Source organism: Erpetoichthys calabaricus, chromosome 9, assembly GCF_900747795.2.
Source record: "Erpetoichthys calabaricus chromosome 9, fErpCal1.3, whole genome shotgun sequence".
Taxonomy (NCBI): Eukaryota; Metazoa; Chordata; class Cladistia; order Polypteriformes; family Polypteridae; genus Erpetoichthys; species Erpetoichthys calabaricus.
In genome coordinates this window covers 70,174,531-70,197,159 of record NC_041402.2, presented here as the reverse complement: position 1 = coordinate 70,197,159, position 22,629 = coordinate 70,174,531, and the positions used below count along the sequence as shown (strand labels likewise).

At 37.2% G+C, this 22,629-nt stretch overlaps 1 protein-coding gene across 1 annotated transcript in view; it reads right to left on the bottom strand.

Moving 5' to 3' along the window:
* Positions 1-22,629, bottom strand: part of mmp15a (matrix metallopeptidase 15a) — a 66,733-nt gene that overhangs the window by 16,546 nt on the left and 27,558 nt on the right. The window contains exons 2-6 of the mRNA XM_028809704.2: positions 19,790-19,938; positions 15,558-15,680; positions 15,112-15,419; positions 7,248-7,409; positions 6,662-6,909 (exon numbers count right to left, since the gene is read on the bottom strand). Of these exons, the coding sequence (XP_028665537.1) occupies positions 6,662-6,909; positions 7,248-7,409; positions 15,112-15,419; positions 15,558-15,680; positions 19,790-19,938 (990 nt within the window). The remainder of the gene's footprint in view (positions 1-6,661; positions 6,910-7,247; positions 7,410-15,111; positions 15,420-15,557; positions 15,681-19,789; positions 19,939-22,629) is intronic.

Sequence of the window (22,629 nt, the reverse complement as noted above, 5' to 3'; positions counted from 1 at the left end):
ATGAGGCATGGTAGACTGTTTATATTTCCATCTTAGATTGGCACTCTTTTCATCCCCAGTCTGGTGGGACCGCTCATGTGAAAAATCAATATATTGTGTCTCCAGATCATTCAAAGCCTCGGGCTATGTGAGCTGCATTAAATTTGCCTGGTCAGTGTACAGACAAGACAAGCTTCCCAAGACATAATCCAGTATCTTTTTTGCAATATCACCTTAAAACTGTACTAAAAAGCAAAAACTGTTTTCTATTAAAAAAACAAAACAATTGAGAACAGATTTTGCTCAGCGATTTATAGCTCTACTTCTGGTTGTTAAAACCATTTCTGGATTGTGCTGTTGGCTAAAAATTCACAGTGTCTGAATTATTTTCCACTGTGCGGATTGCAAAGTAAGGACATTCCTCAATGATGTTTTCTTTTGTTTCAGAAGTTGTATTACAGTAAAGGTGAAGAAATGTAGAAATTATATCCATGAAATAAATATATTGAATGTGAAAAGCACTCATATTTGTGTAAGTAATTAATCTGTAGACTACAAGGTCACAACCTTCAAGTTACACCAAGAGAAGACTTGTCATTTATTGAAATTGAGCAGATGCATCTACTTATCCAGTTTGTGCGCTCACATTATTTATTACAAGGTCACATGCAGCTTCAACCTTCTCCAGAAGCATGTGGTGCAGGGCAGAGTCAGGGATTTATCCATCCATCCAACCACTATTTCATTCAACCTGCCTGGAAGGCCCATTTAGAATCACAAGCTATACTAATCAATATAAGTATTGGATGTGCAAAGAAAAACTTGAGCACTCAAAAAAATCCACAGACATACAGAGAACATGCCAGTTAGACGCAGACATTGGCCAAGCCTGAATCTGACTGAGCCTCCTGGGAGCAGAGAGACAGCATTGTTATCCACTGGACCACAGTGTGGCCAGGTCACTAATAGAACATGTGACAGTTTTCAAAAAAGCTGCTGAGAAAATATTTCAGTATTTTTAATAACAAAACAAAACATAGATTCTACTTAAGGAGCTCATAAGTGACTGTTCTTTTAGTTATGGACAACTGTTTGGCTGAATCTGGAAAGAAAGAACTGATATGATAGGAAACAAATAATGCTGTCGGAACTGCTGTGTAAACATGGGGCTATAAATAAAATAAATCTTAAAATGGTTACCATGTGAGAAGTCAGATGATATTCCATATAACACCCAAAAACTATCATATGATTTACCAGACTTTTGGGAAAAGAGAGCTGCAAGAGTAACAGACCTTATGATTGCCCGAAACCTAACATTTTACACCACAAAGCCTTGTCTTGAATCATCATAATTACTGTATCAACATCAAACTATCTCAATTTATTAAAAACAAAAAAATCAAATGCCAAACTTGCTACAGGATTCTTCAAAAATTCTGTGCAGACATTCATTTTGAATGGAAATTAAACTTATAAAATCATTTTTGGCTTCAAAAAGAAAAGTGAGCAAGGCCTGTTGCATATTTCTATACTATAAGCAGTTAAAGCCTTCCCAGTAAACATTACTGGGTAAATATGTTGATGTCCACTAACATTGCTGTGCCTTCCTTCTTTATGCCGATCAATGGACAGAAGCTTTATGAGTTTCATATAATCATAACGTAACATAACACATCGTTTCAAACCTGCTTATTCCAGTTCAGGACTACAGAAGGAGCCTGAAGAGGAAAGCTCGACAGAGGACATAAAGAAGCAGTGGCAATGAAACTCAGTATGTCAGGTAGACAAGAAGGGTACCTGCAGGTAGGCTGTAAGACAGTTCATTTCAGCTTGTGCCCAAGAAGGGCAACATGTAGCGGAAGCAGTGAGGCAAACAGATGAGAGTGACCTAGAAGTCACTGGACACTGGATAACAGATGACTTACAAAGCAGGAGGGAAGCCTGATCCCCTACATATAGTAAAAATGAGGCCATTGATGCCATTTTATTCTTACTTTTTGACTACACTTCCTGTCTCACATTATGGTTTTGTTCCTGACTTTTTTTTGATCTGTTAGTATGACCAACACCTACTCCACTTCTATCCTTTTATTTATTTTTATTGTTTATGCAGTCATCTTCTGGTCTTCTACCTAAAATTGTCCTCCAATTGTTAATCAAACTCTTTACCTTGGTTACAACACAAATGAACACGATTAGTGCAATCCTGACATGGAGATGATTATAAGGGCAGGCCACCGTATGGGACATAAAGAGACAAAAAAACCTATGCAAGCAGTCTCAGACTGGCTGAATTGTTTTGTTGATTGTCAGATTACTTTGGAATGTTAAGCTCTCATGTCTATGTATCACACTCTTTAGTGGTTTGTTCAGGAAAAACACCACCTTTAGTACAGTACATCTGACCTCCTTCACATGATTCCAGTTTAGGCGGATCACTGGATGGTACCCACTACTGTTACCATCTCCCCAACAGCTTTTTTTACTAGAGCCTCTACTCAATCGACAGCCCGGGATCCCAAAAGAGAAATGAACAAACTAAAAACAAAAAAAATTCTTTAGGAAAGTTGCTCCCAACTCAGTTATATTTCTGACATTTAATAAATAATGATCTGCTTATATACAAAATGGTACCTGTGACATCACATACCTACACATGTGTGATGCAGGCAGTGATTGAAGTTAAAATTGATAACATCAGTAGGATATTTAATACTTACACACCAGGAAAACAGAATAGCCAATATTAGCATTTCAAAAATTGTTACAATCATCACAAAAATGCACTCAAGTATTATCATATACTAAGATTATTCTGCTAGGCATTTGGAGACCTTTTTGTAAAAATAAAAACATACATACATGCATTCGTAACATTTATTTCAGCTATATTCAATGGAGGGAGAATTAATATTCACATCTGTTAGAAAATGTTTCTAGTTTAGTTTAATCACTTGAAGCAGTGAAGATTGCAATGGGGTCTATTTACATGTATTTACTCACTAAATGTCTGTTAAAGTTTATGATGCTCTTGTGTTTTTGAATACCATATTCATGCATACAGCTACAAAATAAGTACACATTCATTTTTTTTTAAATTGAAGTATAGATTAAATGTTCATTTTTGCTGTTTCATTAGAAGTTTTTTTCTGCACAGTAAGCTACCTCTTATTTTTTAGTTTCATTTGAAGAGTTTTATATCTAACCCATTAAATGAACAAATAAAATACCTGCCTTCTTGGAAAAGATACATCGAGTAGAACTTTTGAAACTTCCCTGCCTCACATGTTTCATGTTTAAAATATGCTACAATGTTTTACTTCTATCTGCGTTAAATTGAACAGATCATCATTTAAATGAATCCCTAAACCAACCCTTGAAGCAAGGGTTAAGCATGACACTTAGGACCAACACTGGCTAAAGGACAAAAAATTTGTACCGTTGCCATATATGGGTTTTTCCTCTTTGTATGTCCTGTTTGGTGATGGTAATATTTTAGTAACAATACTTTTAGCATAGATACCTGGTTTGTAACTATGGGGTCTGTGTCTTATGTGGAATTTTTTACTTATTCATTTTCCATCAACTCCAGCACCCAAAAACCATTTGTGAACTGGGTATTCACAGCAGAGAAGGATTTTGCACAGCCATCTGATACTGGGAAGGTGGTGGGCATTTTTTTCTCATTCCCGTCTGCAGTTGCTCTTTGTGAAAGAGGCACGCCTCAGAAGATCATTCACTTTCTGAACTCTGGGTGGTTTGGCTGTCCTATATTATTCATTTTTCCAGGAAGCAGTTTACAAAAGTTGATTATTTCATCACATCTTTCCTTCTAGTAACTACAGTTTGCACTTTAGGATCCACACTCATCACTTACAGGAAAGACTATTTGAGGCTGTATATATTGTTGAGGAAGAGCTGGTCATGGCATTTCATTTTATGTGCCTACTAGCCACTTTACAAGTAATAGAAAAATTATAAACATATTTGCTATCTCTTGCTCTTCGTGTACCTTTAATGCCTTTCCAATGTATTAAGTGTTTGTGAACCGGTGCTATCTCTCTTGAGCGCATTTCTGTAAAGATTGCATCTTATACGCTCAGTATTTGCAAGGCACCATTCTCACCTCCTGTCTGGTTTTATACTTGCCATCTTTGAAGGCGACACCTTGTGCATGTCACAGTCACACTCCCTCTTTTGTCGGGTCACCAAAGCCAAACTGACCAATCACACCAAAGCAAAACTGACCAATCAGAATGCTCAGAGAGAGACAGGACACATAGACCTTAGTGTTTTATTATATAGTAGATTATTAACTTTCTTTGCTGTGTTTGAAAATACTGTATATACTCGCATATAAGTCGGGTCTTGAAACCTGAAAAACCGATCATAAAATTAGACCCCCAACTTATATGCCCGTTCAAAAATACAATTTTTTTTTTTTACATTTTCTTGTTTCCTCCAATCTCGCACCAGTTTCTCAGACACATCAAATTTTGTTGTAGCAGTGTAGTTACCACTTTCTTTCGCCACTTCAATGACTTTTAATGTAAAACCAGCTCATATTTTCTCCTGATCGAACGCTCCATCGTAGATAAGGGATGCTCTTACGATAAAGGTGTATGAGGGTGTGAGATACAAAAAACACTAAACAGTGCAAACGTCGCTTCGGAATAGTTTGGGTATTACTGTATGGTCACGTAGGCACAATACATAGAAAAAAGGCTGTGTGCTCCATTGTTACTCTCTCAGGTGGGAGTTAGCATATCATAATCTCTTGGACCAATAGCGTGAGTTTTCCGCATTCAACTTATATGACCGACATTATAAAATACCGGAAATTATATGGTAAAATCAAGAACTTAAACGCGAGTATATATGGTAGTTAAATATATATTTGGTGCTGAATATATTTTATTTATTTTGACTGAACGGTTAATTAAATGAAACTTTAAGTGTAAGTACATGAAGTCTCTGCCTCATCTTAGAGAAGCTACCAATGTAATTTTCCAAGGTTCGAATGAAGTAAATGAGATAGAACGAGTAACAAATACCACTCCAGAAAGTAGGGATAAACCGATGGGAAAACCTATACACCCCTCCTGTGAAGTAGTGCTAAGATTGTCAACAGGACAATCTGCTAAACAGCCCTCTTAACGAAGCTGTGTTCATAATAATGGGAGAATCAACATGAGTCATAAATGACTGGTGTCTTTATTAGATTGGAGGAGGTGATAAAGTTCTATTAAGAGTCAGATGACGTGATGTATTAGACAAGGTGATGTAATTAGACAAAAGTTTCAGAGAAGATGAACTGTTTAATTGATAGCTCCCTCCTTGGACTGAGACATTTGTGAATAACTCTGTGCCAATAAAGAAATGTTCTGCATTCTCATCTGGACTCTGTAACTGCCTTCTTTAAAGAGTGACAAAAGTTTTTTCCCTCAGAGTTAGCCTTACTGGTAGCAAGAAGACGCTCTGTGCAGAAGGTAGTAAGTCTTATAGGTATGTTGCATGCCTTGGAAGGGCAGTAGATGGGGGCAATCATCATGAGAAACGGGGAAGGAATGCCTGATTCTGTCTTCGTGCAGACAGTCAAGTCGATGACAGTTCAGCAAGACCATCTCTTGGCTGTAAAAGGACACTTTGAGGTGTACGAGGATTATGGCGAGGACGAATGAACTGGGAAATGATAAATGCTGGACTAGAAGTATGTAAAGTCAGGCAAAATCTGAAATTGAGAAATCAAAACAAAACCAGACAAACACCAATCAAAGGGCAGAGTACAACATATGTGAGTCAAAGATGAAGAGAAGTTACAAGTCAAAGAAACAGTCCTGCTGGTGGTAGGAAAACAGTCCAGAGTATGACAGAGAGAGAGCGAGAGCGAGAGAAAAGAGCAAGATATATGAGAAGTGAGGAAAGGACAGATTATTTTGATACTTTTAAATGGGAAAATACACTAGGGACTCTTACTGGTAGACAGCATTTCTAATTGTGTTTAGAAAAGCCCAGAGGGCCACTAGGTTCTTTATTTTTCTTGTCTATTTTGCACTGCCACTAGTCTGTGGGAAGAATTTCATTGTACTGTTTTCACATGATAATAAGTTTTAAATGTACGTTCTTTTATTTTACTCCTTCACATATGCCCTTTATTTTATATTAAATATCATTGTTTTTTTATTGCATTGACTTTTTGGCATTATCTTGTTAAGAGTGTCCTTTATTATATGTGTTATGCATTACAGTAAGAGACAAGGACTGAAGCTTGTGCAGCCCTCATTGACCAAAATTCCAGAAATTTAATACAGAATGAGGGAACTTGTGAAATTCACTGCAGGCTGTCACCACAGCAGACATTCACATCCTGTCACAGGATATATAGGCAGACACAGGTTTTTTTTTTTTGCCATAAGACTAACCAAGATGTCATCTTGATATGATTTCATGAACTGTTTGAACATGTCTCATTTGTCTCGCGGCATGAGTAATGATTAATTCCCAAGCAGACGTCTATAATCTGTTGAAATTATGTTAAAGATGCAACCTGCAAAATGACTCGTTATTATTTTTGTGGCAAAAATTTTTATGTTGAAAAGGAAAAAGTATGAAAATATCATAATATGATTTAACTCTTTTAATTTCAGCAATTACTTTTCTTTAAAAAAAAAATTCCTACCTTGAAGACAAACATTTCTCCACGCAGAACGGTGACAATGTCAAAGTCTCCATCGCAGATGTTGGGTCCATACTGGTCTGGGCGGTCTGTCGTGCGAGGCTTGTCTGGATCTGGCTTCCTTGGTGTGTCTGGCTTTCCGCCTGGAGGGGTCTTTGGAGGTTGAGGTGGTCGAGGTTCAGGTTTTGCAGGTCGCCTTGGGGTCACAGTAGGGAGTAACTTAGTAGGCTTGGGGCTACTGTCAGGTGGTCCTATGAATAGAAGGATAAAGGATAAGACATGTAAGCATCATAGTTCCATTACGTGGACTTCATTTAATCATCCAGCCTTTTGCTGCACTATCTGCTGTCTGTAAATGCTAAAGGAGTGCAATGAGCAATTATGTGACTATTAATAGTTAACTTTTCAATCTAGGTCCATAAAAGAAGAAAGACCTGACATTTTTCTGTTCAGTATGATCCCCAATGAAGTACATATAAATAACAAAGTGTAAGATAAATTCCAATATCTCAGATAATTGAATCAATTAATGTAGCTATCCAACAATCTCATATGTTAATTTTTGTACCGCATGCTGCTCCATTCATACCATAGATCTGCTGAATTCCCCTGAGATCATCCTCTGGAAGCTGGAAATTCTCGGTATCCATCCACTGGTAGAAGGGAGCCATGATGGCAGCGGGATTGTTGGAGTGTTCTAAGCCGAGGGCATGTCCCAGTTCATGGACAGCAACAAGGAACAAATTATTGCCTTCAATAAATAGAAGACATAGGACAAAGAGAAAAACAGAGACAGAGATAAAGATTTAATTTCTTCCTCATGGAATTATTTCTTTATGGTAAACTACAAACCTCAAGTCTTGATTAACTTACAAAAACAATTGCACAGCTCTAGAGATTAGAAAAGCAGCTGATCTTATTGGAGACTGACTCACCACAAAATTATTGAATTTAGGAGATTGTATGCAGATGACAGATTGGCATCTGCATCCTTATAAGTACTGCACCTAACATCCGTTAATAATATTAGAACAGAACTGTTCACTCAGCTCAACAAAAGCTCATCAGTTACATTCACTGAATTTCTCCTAAATAATATCAAGTCAATTTTTGACAATCTGGAAAGTATTAGTATCGATCATGCTATTTATTTATTCCATGTATATAAGAGTCTCTGTGTGAAGAAAAACCTTCTGAAGTTTGTGTGACCCTTAGTCATTTTAATTCAATGCCCTGTTGCCTTCATAATTTTGAACACTTCAATCATATGTTGTTGTAAACTAAGTCAAAGAGAGGTCTCAATGCAATTGATCTTTCTGCCTATTCCCTTGAATCAATTTTAGCAATGTTCGAGTTATGTAATGAATGTCATTTTAATTCACTTCAAAACACTGGGATTCACAATGCTGACAGTTTCGTATTCTTATGTTAAGAACTCAGAGGTTTCATGGTTTCTCTTCAGACAGGTGATTTGATGACTGCTTTAATCAACAAGGTTCAATTGTAGTCTAAAAATCATGGATAATATCCTATCAGATAAGTAATGATTTCATTCAAGTAAATAAAAACCTAGAGATCGTATTATAATATATTGAAATGTATTGCTCAGAAAAGCAACTTAATGTATATACTATGGCTTCCTGAGAACTTCCTATTACAGCACTGTTGACTGAAAACTAGAAATCCAGCAGCAGCTGTCTTTCATTAAGAAAGCAAGGAAACCAAGGTTTGAGAAGTAAATGCTATTATTATGACCAGCGAAAATGAATCTCATTACAAAAACATTGCATTTTTTGCTTTATTTTTCAGGATGGAATAAATTGTACTTGGAAATCAGAAACCAAAGCCTTAAGACTAGCAAGGGTCAATTAGTTAGTTGAACTTTTGGGCAAAAACAAGAATTACAATCATGAGTGTTCTTTACTTGGGAACTTGAAATTCTTTTAGAACATTAGAACAGATGAGACGGGAACAGGCCATTCAGCACAGCAAAGCTCGCCAGTCCTATCTACTTAAATCTTCCAAAATAACATCAAGTCTAGTTTTGAAGGTCCCTAAAGTCCTACTGTCTACCACACTACTTGGCAATTTATTCCATGTGTCTATGGCTCTCGGTATGAATAAAAACCTCTTAATGTTTGTACAAAATTTACCTTTAAGTTTCTGATTATGTACTCATGTTCTTGTTCAACTCATTTTAAAATAACAGTCTCAATCCACTATACTAATTACCTTCATAATTTTAAACACTTCAATCATGTCTCCTTTTAATCATCTTTTGTTTAAACTGAAAAGGCTCAGCTCTTTTGATCTTTCCTCATAATTCATCCCCTGTAGCCCTAGAATCTGCTTAATCGCTCTTCTCTGGACCTTTCCTGTGCTGCTATGTCTTTTTTGTAGCCTGGAGACCAAAACTGCACACAGTACTCCAGATGTGGTCTCACCAGTGCATACCCTCCTTGGACTTGCACCTAACATTCTGTTAGCTTTCATAATGACTTCTGAACACTGTCTGGAAGTTGATAGTGTCGAGTCCACTACAACTCCGAAATCCTTCTCACAAAGCATACTTTTGATTTTCAGACCTCCCATTGCATATTCAAACCTAACATTTTTAACTCCTACATGTAAAACTTACATAAAAATGATATTCTAGGATCTCATGTCTAGCTAGCCACACTTACAATGACAAAGGGTTTCTAAGGCTAGCAAATGCTGAATAGTATTGTCTGCCATGTAACAGGTTGCATCACAAGCATAAAGTAGCAGAAATCCCCTTGAGTTTCGTTCTTTGGTTTCACACTCTTTATTTTCTGTACTGTCAGCAAAATAAAAACATACAATAAAATGATTTTTATTTCCACAAACACAAAACAGAGAAGATTAGCTTCCCCAGGCCATCATGTGGTTTGCACTCTCAGATATTTTGCTGAAGGATTCGTTTTCTCAAATCTAATTTTCCCCATCACTGCTTGCCCTCAGACTTCACTTGTTTGGGTGACATCTGTAAAAACCCTTTGCAGAATCGGCCTACTCACGCAAAACCAATTGGAGAGCCAGTTGTGTTCAGAGACCTCATTCTGTATAAATCAAGGTCTGCATGCACTCGGAAAACATTTCTAAAAAAAGATCTCTGGCAAAGTGTAACAAAGGATTTTCATAAATAACAGATAAACATATGGACTGCAGATTTGTGACATCTGCTTGATATTGTGTCACCACAGAAATGACAATGTACTGTATCAAAGAGGTCACTAAATGCAAACCAGATCCTTCATCAGTAAATCTCTTTTACTGGCAAACAAATAAGCAAGAAAAGCATGCTGTCAACACATTTTTGGCTTTTTTTTCTTAATTATTAAGTTTATCTGAACAGGCGCCCATAGACAATGTGCATAGGCTACATTCCTGGTTTTCCAATTAACCAGCCAAATGAAGTTCATATTGTACTTAGCATATTATACCAAATGTTCAACGTGTAAACTAAACCTGAAGTACACTGAATTTAAAATTAATACAGAGCTGTTCAAATTTTCTACATACTGTATGAGAAGTGGGAAGAAAATCAGAGGCCAAACCAGGTTATCTCAGGGACAGGCATTAAGCATAAAGTGAAAGGTACAGTAGTTGCCTAGAAGACCTTAAGGGCAGATTTTCATTCTGAACTTGAAAACTTCCTCACATTCAGACAGAACGGTTTGAACCTGCTGACACCATCAAGAGATGTAATGCAATAGCATCTGCCTGTAATGCCATATCAAAGATAATGCAAAAATCATGTTTCTCCAGGATTCATCAGTTTTCACACATTTTTATTAATGTTCATATAAACAGCCTAGGAACTCCAGAGCATGTGTTGGATGTGTTAAAGACCAAAACACTGACCTGAATACAAGCAACTCAAAACTGAATAGCAAAATGTCTTTCACATATGTGCTTGTCATTTCTTATTGTGTATATCAACAGTACAGGCCTTTTGCTTTTGTAACATCCAAACCAGGTATTAGCCATTAAAGCATGCTTATAATACAGTATATATAAGGATTCATTCTAAAGGTCACATAACCCAATTTAGGATTACGGGATGCTTATAATATAATATAATATAATATAATATAATATAATATAATATAATATAATATAATATAATATAATATAATATAATATCGTGTCTGCGTGGGTTTCCTCTGGGCGCTCCGGTTTCCTCCCACAGTCCAAAGACATGCAGGTTAGGTGGATTGGCGATTCTAAATTGGCCCTAGTGTGTGCTTGGTGTGTGGGTGTGTTTGTGTGTGTCCTGTGGTGGGTTGGCACCCTGCCCAGGATTGGTTCCTGCCTTGTGCCCTGTGTTGGCTGGGATTGGCTCCAGCAGACCCCCGTGACCCTGTGTTCGGATTCAGCGGGTTGGATAATGGATGGATGGATATATAATATAATGGCTCTATCTGAGGTTTAAATATTCTTTTTGTGTTTAGGTGGGTTTTCTCCCTCATTTCAAAAACGTTCACTTCATTCTAAACTGGACCAATGTACAGTATATGAGTGTGCCCGACTGGCACTTCATCCTTGACTGATTTCTGCCTTGCCCCCTCAGACTCAATGCCACTTTAATAATAGGTTTGAAAAAAAAAACTATATAATGTAAATCGGGTAGCAAAGTGGTAATTATTTTTGTTTTACAGATCCAGAGTCATGGGTTCAGACATCAGCCTGGTCAAGGTCTGTATGAAGTTTTTGTATTCTCTTTGTCTCTGCAAGGGTCTTCTCCACATACTCGGATTTCTTCACATATTTCACAGCTGCACAAATTATCAAAGCTGACCGCCTGGCAGCTCTAAATTGGCAGAGTATGAGAGAGTATGGATATATCAGTGAGTGTGCCCTATAATGGGATATCAGAGTTCAGTTTTTGGCATTAGCTTGTGCCCGTTGCTACTGTGAAAGGTTCAGGTTCAGTAAGGATGGGTTTAAAAATTATTAATATATCATATACACTATTAATGCAAGGTCTGGCATCTTTATATTTCTCCTTCCAAAAATCAGTTTAATAAAATTAATATTGTGCTGGGTCTTGTGATCTTGTCAACACTATGAGCTTAATTGTTCTGTAACTTCTCTACTGCAAAACAGCAGTTCACAAGTTCATGGTAGTGTACAACACACATAAGGCATTAAGGATCACCAGAGAATTGTAGTCAGAGGTCATTATTTTGAGTATTTTGATGTTTCATGGATGACCAGTGACAAGCAGGATCATTGAATTATAAATTAATATGTAACTTGAAGCTTTCACTAAATTAAAAATGTAGGAAGCATAGCAAGTGTCCATTGTAACTTTATGTCCAATATAGTGTTATGGTCTTAACAGTGTTTACTGTGTAGATGCAGATACTCATTCTAATATGGCCCTCCTTATGTCATTTCTGAAGCAAAATGCAATAGTCTCATTCAAGGCAGTGCATAATAGTTTCATTATTAAGTTAAATTCTGGCAGAGTCTGTGACTCACAGGATGTGATTTGAATGTATGCCAGTTCCCTATTCAACTTTAACATCGGCATTTTTGATTCTGAGCTTATATAAATGTATTCTTTTCCTTCATATAAAAACCTCAGAGTCAATATACCCAAAAAAACAATGTGCAATTTCCTCATCTCTACCATGAACACCTCGATTAAGCTCTGATGTCACTCAGCCCAGTGATATGGAAATCCGCCTTTACATCTGTCTCTGGTTTAACTCCGGAAATGACAGGAATGGGCCAATCATTTTTTGAACTACACTGGTGACTGTTAATGAGTGCAAAGAAAAAAAAGAAAATATCAATAGGCAGTAAAAAGGTTGGCAGCCTTTTTCCCTTCTCAATGTCTCAATCAACACTTGTGTCAGTAACGTGGCAAATGGCTGCTGAAATTAATTCTTATAATCTTTGAAGTCTTTTATGGTAAATTGATCCTTACTCAGTTTTCAAACCTGACTTCTGAAAAGTTTGTTGTATTCTTCTCAAATGTTTTTCTTTCTCTGACCAACACATAGGCAGTTCCATGTTGTGAGTGTAATGACATAATGCAAAACCTTTGTGTTTCAGACTATTTCAGTTCTCTGTGAACTGATTTATTGAGTTCATTGTTCATTACTTTTGAACTAATGTAGTGCGTGCTTCAGTAAAGCAGCACTGTGGCACTCTTAACAGGCTCTTTCCATGTTCTTGTGGGTGTTTACAACACTGAAAGTGCAACCTGAATTACCCTTTTTGACATAAATAATGGACAAAAGTGATGGTGAAAGACAAACAGTATGTCTTAAATGGACATTCAGAAAGCATGTCACATGCCTTAAAAGCATCAGTAAGGTCTGTGGCAAAATTTAAATGTCTTAAAAAATGAAAGCAATGAGAGTGGGCAGCCTCCTATTTAGAATGAGGTTTATAGTAATGCTTACGAGAGGTAAGTGTTAGGACCCCAAATATTCTTGAAATAATTATTGATCAGGAATGGATGCTGGATCCATAATGACTGACAACTTGAAGCTTGAGGATTTGCTAAAGAGACTGCTCTGTGTGGGTGAGTAGACATATATGGTAGATGAAGCTCAGAGTTAAAAATGTTAAAACCATTAAATAAGACAGACTGACTCCTGAAGAATACTGCCTTTTGTTTAAAGATTCAGACATAGAAAATACTGATACAAGGAAATGCCGATATAAGATAAGAGTCATGACATTACCCACCAACACCGGGTCATGTGCATAGAGAGGAAGGTGTCTTGCCACGATAGCAATGGCATAAAGCATTCAGCAGCAAAACGGAAACTAAGCAACAAAGTAATGATACTTTTATGATGAAATGAATGCAAAATAACTAAAAGTGTGCAGGGTAGTCAGTTGGCATAATGATTGACAGCTTTAGAATTGTGAATTTATATCCCAGTATTTCAGAGATAAGTCTGTATGGACGAAATGGCTCTTAGTTAAACTGAACGTTGCATCTTATGGCTTCTGTGCAGGTTACCCATCAACTGAGACAGAACTATAGTCCATTCCAAGAGGTGCTGGGAGCAATATGTGCAAGAAGTGGTAAGCAGATCATGATATTAGTGGGCCAGTGATCTGATTCTGCTTTTATTATTTCAATGATACATACGCTAAAGCTAAATTGAAAAACAAGACACAAAATATGTCTGAGCTCCATTAAGCTTTTTTGCTTTTTCTTTAGATTGCAAATTATGACAGATACATAAACATGACATGAGTAAGATGTCCTGCATGTCAAGTGAATAGTACACTTTATATTACTGTGCAAGACTGTGCACAGGTGGAAACTGGAAGTAGCACCATCACTTGGAGCTAGGAGCCATCTTAGCATCATTTGCTTTTAATCACAGATATGACTTCTAAGTATGGGTTTGGGTTTAGTAAAATGAAGCTTGGACCCCTGTTAAGCAAAACAAATTCCAGGAGTATGACTTTTGAGTTATTTATTTAATTAAATTGTTTAATTTATTAATTATTCAAAAACTCATTCAGGTCCTCCCATCTAGTCATTCATTCACTTCCTGAAGTGTCATGCTTAGTCAAACATCACAAGATGTAATTTTAATACCTAACTTGAAAGCTTTAGAATACAGTATAAGCTAAATTTATACTGATGAATTGATTGTTGTCTTAGGTTATCTTGCCTACTATTCCTTATTATTATTAATAATACAAATACAGTAGATGGATCAATTAATTTGTATTTAAATATACACAATGATAATAAAGAATGCAGTCCAGTTAGTTTTTTAAAGGTCTGTACATGTCATTATCCTAGTAGTGTTTTGTTCAAAATACATTTCTTTGGTAACAAATCTTCACATTTTTGAACAGTTAGTGTTTGTATGGCTTCTCTCCCGCTTTATTAACTTTAGTTTATTTTGGAAGAGAATATTAAGGATTGTTTTGGTGTAGGCCGTTTTCCCTTTTGTGCCTGTGTAGGCTGAAGCCTACATATAGTTTGAGGACAAAGGCTTATTTGTATGTTAGGCCTCAGTTAATCCTGGGGCTAGATTTGGGAGGCAAGGCCTCATTTGGGTATTTGGAGTTTGAAGCTTGCGGACTGAAAATCTGACATTCCATTTTTGAAGTTTAGGCCTCATTTTCCATTTTATTTTTGAGATTTTCAAGTGTAAGGATTCACAATACTATCTAAATGAAGATGTTTACTGTAAGACACCATTTTCATTAGGCTGCTTTTTCCATTGGGAAGGGCCAACTCTAGCAGCAACAGAGACATGACAAAGAATCAGAACATCACAGGACACACACATTTTTAAAATTACTGCACACACCTGCCCTAATTCACCAATTTAAAAATTAAAAACCACAAGTAAATGCTTAAAGAAGGTGAACATTTAAAAATTACATTTAAACAAAATTGCATAAATCAAATTCAAAATACTGTATGTGATTCTTACCAGTAACATCACTGCTGCCAACAGTCCAGGGCTCATCAGAATCAAAATGAGTGTCTCCACCCATTCCAGATCCAGGAAAGTAGGCATGGGCAAGGAAGCCTCCCTCTCCATCAAAAGGAGAGCTATCACCATGGAAACCCGAGGCAAAAAACACCATGATGTCAGGCTCCTTGCGCCGGCCATATTTAACTTCATGGAAGGGGATCTCTTCAAATTGCATTGGGGTCACCTTCTCCCATACTTTAAATGCCTGCTGAATGGCATAGTGGGACTCATATTCACCGACTTTTGGGGTGTAGTTCTGAATACTGCAGACAAGGGAACAAAATGCTGGTCAGAACACAAATCTGCAGACATCTGTTCAATTATTTAGAGACAACGGCGGCTGAGTTAAATAATAATTTCTGTAATATTAAAAAATACACAACCAACAGTGGAAGTATTACCTGAAGGTAAGGTTGTGTTTATTCCATTTGTGTCCTGTTAAAGCATAGCGTCTCCGACGTACATTTGTTTTGATTTGGGCACCAAACTTATCTGGCACACCACACCGAGGTCTTTTCATTGATCTAGGTAGACAAGTCAAATAAAAGAGAATATTTAGGGTGATGTTCACAAGTATCACTAGATACTGTGTAACTTGGAGATCTTATATTTCTGTACTATTTCATCTAGTTAAAGTCTTTCAATATACAAAATAATCAAAATTCAAGGGTATAGCCCAGAGCAAGCAGACATATTTTACAAAAATTGTGAGAGAGGTAGAATATATCATTAGTAATGAAATTTAATTTTCCCAGTGCAAGAATATTTTTAGTTTGAGAAAAATTGTCTACACGAAAATAAACGTATAATTAGAATTAGGGCAACAACATGAAACCAAGTAAACACTTCTCAGTGGTGGCTTTGAGTTGACACTCAAATGTACTGAATATAATCCACCTAAACGCAGGAGCAAGCTAATGACTGAGTGATTGTCCTGTTACAAATATAACTCAGTCATCTTTTGGCATTCATAAACAAAGCCAAAAAGGTTTGCTGTCTGATCTGTTAATGCCTAAGCTTTACCATATCGATAATGAAAAAACATCCAAAAAGTTGGCTTATGATCAGAAGATTGTATGTCTTTATTCATTTATGTAAGAAGAGGTTGAAGACAATAAAGGTAATGAAGCAAAGAACAATTTTTTGACAAGGTCATTGAAAAGAAATTGCAGCAGTCTGGATAGAAGAAACAACAATTCAATAGGCCAATGTGGGAAATGAGACTTTCTGTTAAACACTTGGTTTATTGTTTAAACAATGCCACAGGGAGAAGAATCCCTCGTCTCTCAGAAGAACTCAAAACGCTTTCACTTTCAGTAACACAACAACATTAGCAGGACAATGTTTTCACAGTGTTCTCTTAGCTAACATTCCCAGCGTTCCAGTCATTGACTCCTTCACCTAACCGTGATTGATCACTGGTTGATACACATTGGGAGGCAAAGCAGAGTCCATCTTGTAGCATTTCCTTCATCAATCCCAAGAGACAAAATGCTGACAAAAGGCACAATAAGGTCAATGGTAGACAAGAGAAAGCTGGCAGAAGTCTGATTAACTATCTTTGTTAGAATTGATTGGACTTTGGTGGGTCTTTCCTAATAATAGCTCAAGCCCAACAAACATCTCAAAATGAGAAGCATAATGTGAGCCTACTTGTAGGAATTTAGTGATAAAGAAGAAGGAAACAGAAAACAAAATGCAAAGAAATCAGTAGGCTCTCTAACACTGGCCTGGACTATTAGTGATACTGTATTTATCTTGATGTGCATTGAAATTGCTAAAAAAAATTTATCACAGTCAAACTGTGTACTAAATTGGCTTGCTTGCTTTAAAATGTCTAACTGTAATGATTAACATATTAATCTTTCACAACTGTGATGTTACACATCCTTGTAGTATTCTCCTTTCGCTGTGTTTAGCTTGTGTAGACCATATTGGTGCTGAACACAATACAATTTCAGGTTGTTTACTGGTATCAGAAAGTGTTATCAGCACACATGCATTTTCATTATACTTTATAAACATTACAAATTATAAAGTGCATGATAAGGTTGCAGTATAGCATTGCTTGGCTTCTATAATTTTTAATTTCTTCAGCTTGCAGTCAGCTTGGGCTAAAAAAAGAGAATGTTAACACAACCTCCACATCCATTTCAGTGCTTGTTTCCTGTAAGTCATCATTACTCATCTTTCATTAATACTCTTTTTACTTGCATGCATATATTTTGCAGGTCTGCTCACTTTTGAATATTGCCTAACTGTTTGTGAAGAAGCTGCACAGAAATATGCAATGCTTATCATCCACACAAAGTGATCATTTAGGAAACCGGACATTGGAACAAAATGCATTTATATACAGCAAATTATTAAAGACAAATAGCCAGAGCATAACAATTTTTCACAATCTGAATAAATTTGTAGAAACATTTTAAAACCTTTTGCCTCTAGCCTACTCTCCTGAGGCTGTTAAGTTGTGTAGCTGTACTCACGTATATCTCTGCCCCTCTAATGCTCACTTTCACATGCGCAGGAATTCCAGTGAGCCAGTTCAAGGCTAACATCAGACTTTGAGCTTACTGGTCTTAACTGGGATAGACGTTTAAAATTCCCAAAACCCTTGGCTTATCCATTCATCCATTTTGTATATCTGCTTTTCATATTCACAAGGGGCAAGCCCTCCCAGGAGCTTTGTGTGCCAGCCAAGAAATAAACCTGAATGTGGCAAAAGACCTGCTATAGTTTATATTCTTCTTATTAATATTTAAAATCTGGCAAATTCCTTTACCCAGGGCAACTTACAATACATGTAGCAGCAGGTTAAGGGGCTTTTTTGAGTCAGGAGTTCATACTGAACCAGCAACTCTGTGTTTTAAAATCCAATCTTGAAGCTGTTGCACAGCAAAGCCTGCACTACAAGAAACAACAATGTAGTGCATACTCTGAAATTCCCAATACACCTCATACACTAATATAAGAAAAGAAAACATGAAATTTTGGAAGAAAGAGAACACTCTTTGGTCCATCATGTGTATTTGATAAGTTCACACCTCATATCTTATTCTCTATTTTTTGAATTAATAAAAACTATTTTCATCTTCATTAAGCTGTTTTCTCTGCTCTGTTCAGAAATGCACTTAATTCAATGATTTTAATTTGATCTATGCATCCATATTGCTGAATCAAATTCAGAGCTACAAAGACATCTTCATGTACAAAGCAGTCTATCGCAGGGCACACTGACTTCCATACTCATTCAGACCAGCAGTCAGATGTATAAAACATGCGTATGCACAAAAAGAAGTCCAAAATGTATGTACATAATTTTTCGTGTAAATGATGGGATTTAGAAAAAACATTGATGGGAAAATGTGTGTATGTTTGCGGCAACTCTGCCCCTTGTCTACGCAACATTTTGGAGAAGTAGGGAAATGCAGTCAAACCAGCTAAATGACAACTGCTGCGCCAAATAGTTCTTATCACCGAGCTGTTATTATAATACGGCTTTGACATGACAAACTTTAAGCCTCAATAGTCATGAATATGACGTACAGACTCTATTTTTTAAGAGGGCTAATGCTGCGTATTTACTCTGAAGGCCTTTTTTGCTTTTTTATCAGTTTATACCGGCTACTTGTTACCACTTCTCAGAGAACGGGTCAGGTATATCTCGGCCATGCTTTAGCTCTATCAAGCCCACTTGTGCTGGAAGGCACTAAGCAACTGATGAAGTGCTGCCTTCAGTTTCTGTATGGTGTCGGTGCAAATACATGAGAAATAGCATGCTTTTGTCAACATAAAGGCACAATTTGCAGCAGTGTCGGATTTCCCTAACGTAATCAGGGCAATTGACTGCATTCACATAATGACTGACTGACATTGCAATAAGGTCACCTAGCAAGAATGAAGCTGCTTTTGTTAACTGTAAGCAAAGATTCCATCAACATACAAGTCATCTGCAATGCCAAGATTAGACTGACAAATGCCTTGGCTTGGTGTCCTGTGTTAACCCATAATTCAATTATTTTGAGGCATTTGCAGAGAACTTCCCAATGCTGCTGTATGTGATGACTGGCTTTTTGATGGCTGAACCCTCGGTTTTTCATATCTCCTGTACTACTCATTTTATCAGCAGTCATACAATTACATGTGTCAGGTAATAGCAGCTACCCATTCAGACACAGGTACCTTACACATTTCCATGACCCCTAGAGTGCAGAGGAGAGGTGCTACAATAGAACTCCTTAAATGCAGGTGGTGGTGTCTCGATGTATCAGGTGGGAGGATGCTCTACTAACCAATACAGTATGCATGGAGTTGATTAGAATGATCCATATATGGTCGTTTCAGGGTGGCAACCAGGTGGTGTTCAAGGCGCATTCACATACACACATTTACAAGGTGGCTGTGATTTCTAAAGGTTAAATTGTGTAGAAATGTGCTTATGCTTTAGATTGTTACTTGGTGTAAACATTTTTTGTGTTTTTTGGTGTATGCTTACTTCCAGACTTTTATAAATGAGACCCCCAGGCAGGCATTTATATTGTATACACTGCATCATCATGCCATCTGCTTTGCTTCAGCACAATAAAATGGTCTTATTGTTATGAAATCTAGCATAAATACTCAATCTTACCTTATCGTTCCTTCATCCAACACACCGGTCACTGGAAGGCCATAAAAATTCTGCATTTCTGAAATTGCACTAGACAAGATTTGTGCTGACCTCATAGTAGACATCTGTTTGCTGGCCTGTGGGAGGTAGCCATACATCCGCAGCCATGACTGAACCAAAGAAAAGAAAGCAGAGAAGATCTCAGGGCTGAGTATCAAAACGACCTGAATTGCTCTTTGAGCAGAACTTAATAACACAGCAGCCTTTATTTTTTAAAACAATTAATAGTCTGTTTATTTTAATGAATGCTTGGAAGCTAAACACATTTTCTGAACCGTAGGTGGCTTCGATGAATGATTCTCTTGGTTCAGTGTTTCTGACATGCAAAAATGTCTATGGCAGCTGCAGACCTATTTTACCTCCCTTATTGTATAGAAAAGCATTGTAATTGCATTTTCTAACTGTGACATCATCTGCCAGCAGTATTTTAAGCTTTTCCTGGATGTTATATCTTCATCATCACTTGCTTTAAATCCTCTGCCACCAGTGCTTGCCTGGCAATTTACTGCCTGCTTGAAAAGTAATTAGAGGATAAAACAATAAAGCTGATCACATTCTACTTTCGTCTTCCTCATTTTCCCCCTTAAAGCACTTTTTGCTTCCATTAAACTCTTTCAATCTGCACATTGCCCCGGCAATTTCATGGCTAACTGCTGATGACCTCAGTTTCTCATTTAAGCCCATCTATCACCATTCTATTATTTTTTTCACTCTGAGTTATAAGGAACAGAGCAGCGGTTTGGGACCTAATTAACTATAAAGACTTTGTTTAAACTGTCTTAATTGTCAAGATTGTTATGTTTCCTCTCAAGATGAACACTATGTGTAAGAGCCATTTGCTAGTTATTTAAGTTATATTAATGTGTTCATAAATATTAGTGCATAATCTATGGGATGTTCCTATAACCCCCATAAATTGAATTGAATTGGTATATTCTAAGTAACGGTGGCAGTGGGTAGTACTGCTGCCTCGTAGTAAGGAGACTTGGGTTCACTTCCCGGGTCCTCCCTGCGTGGAGTCTGCATGTTCTCCTCGTGTCTGCATGGGTTTCCTCTGGGTGCTCTGGTTTCCTCCCACAGTCCAAAGACATGCAGGTTAGGTGCATTGGCGATTCTAAGTTGTCCCTAGTGTGTGTGTGTGTGTGTCCTGTGGTGGGCTGGCACCCTGCCCGGGGTTTGTTCTCTGCCTTGCGCCCTGTGTTGGCTGGGATTGGCTCCAGCAGACCCCCGTGACCCTGTAGTTAGTATATAGCGGGTTGGATAATGGATGGATATTCTAAGTATTTCTAGCCTTACTGACTAAACATTATTCTCAGGTAGTGATTAGCCGTGCCATGTGTAAAGTGTAGAGGGCACTTGGTTTTAAACCGTGCCTTGTGTGTTTTGTGTGCCAAGTAACATAAATGATAAAGCACTTAATCGGAAGTGTTGTGCTGTACATTTAAAGTGTACAGAAGAAGAAGTAAAGAATTTTTAAGTATAGAAACAACTAAAGTTTTACAAGAAAAGCTAAGTTTAGAGAAGATAACATTTTTTCAGTTTTTTTGCCTTTTATTCTACATGTGTAATAACCTTTTTTTCTTTATTCTTGTGTGGATTATTTGTTTTGAATTTTCACTAAATATTATAAAACAAACATTTGGACTAAGATTTCTTTCGGTACATGTTTCACCCATGCTTGAACTCGCCTTACGCTCCTGCGGCTACACTATGCATACTGAGTTAGGTTCAAGACTACCTCAGTTCTTCACAAAGTATTGTTCAACATAATACAATGAGCAGCATCTTTATGTGATAGCATAAATCGTAAAAAAAAGCCCAAATGAAAATAAAACACAAAGAAGATACGAATGAAAGTAGTCATTAAATTTGATGTAATAACAGAAATGATAAGGAAAACCATAAATCCCACATAATTTTGCCCTTAGTAATGCAATGCCACATCTTGCCAGTAACAACAGCTCTCCCTCTCATCACTGTGGTAGTGACGCTACATTCTCATGCTGCATTCAAACCACACTGGCAGGGAGCAGCTGCTTACACTTCATTACAAAGTTAACTTCACAGGCAGTCTACTAACCACTTCTGGGGAGAGGGAATCCCCTATAAAGCCCCAAGGTCACCAAGACACAGTACGCATTTGACAGTCACTACAAGTAACATCACATAACATCCTCAAACCTGCTTACCTCAATTTGGAGTCTTAGGTAGCCAAAGGACGTTCCAGCAGCTCTGGCCATAAGGCAGAAAATAGCCCTGGATGGGATGCCAGTCCTTCACTCACACACACATCCTCACTAACACATGGCTAATCAACTTAATTAATACCTTCTGGAACACCAACAGAAGCACTGCAAGAACATGCAAACTACATATGGAAAATATCCAGGCACAACTTTCAGACCTTTGATATTGAATGCTGAGGTGGCAGCACTAGCCATGGTGCCACAAGCATATGTGCATATTGATTTGCCACAACAGGGAGGCAGGCAAGTAATATATATTTAGTGACTGAAGACAGACTTAAATAAAAGCAAAGGGAAAATATTAGAGAATCTGTGCATCTTTCACCTAAATTTGAAACGCTAAACTAGAAATCAATGTAAAAAATACTTGCCAAAACTAAAATAATCTTTTAAGATTTAACATAGCAAACAAAGTAAGTTTTTTTTCATTTATCTATCTGTAATGTTGAATGGTTTCAGGAGTGTGATCCCGTGTATTCAAAATGTCGCTCCTCGGAATTTACATGTGATGCATTTCTGGCTACACGAACAAAGCAATGCTTCAACGACAGAAAG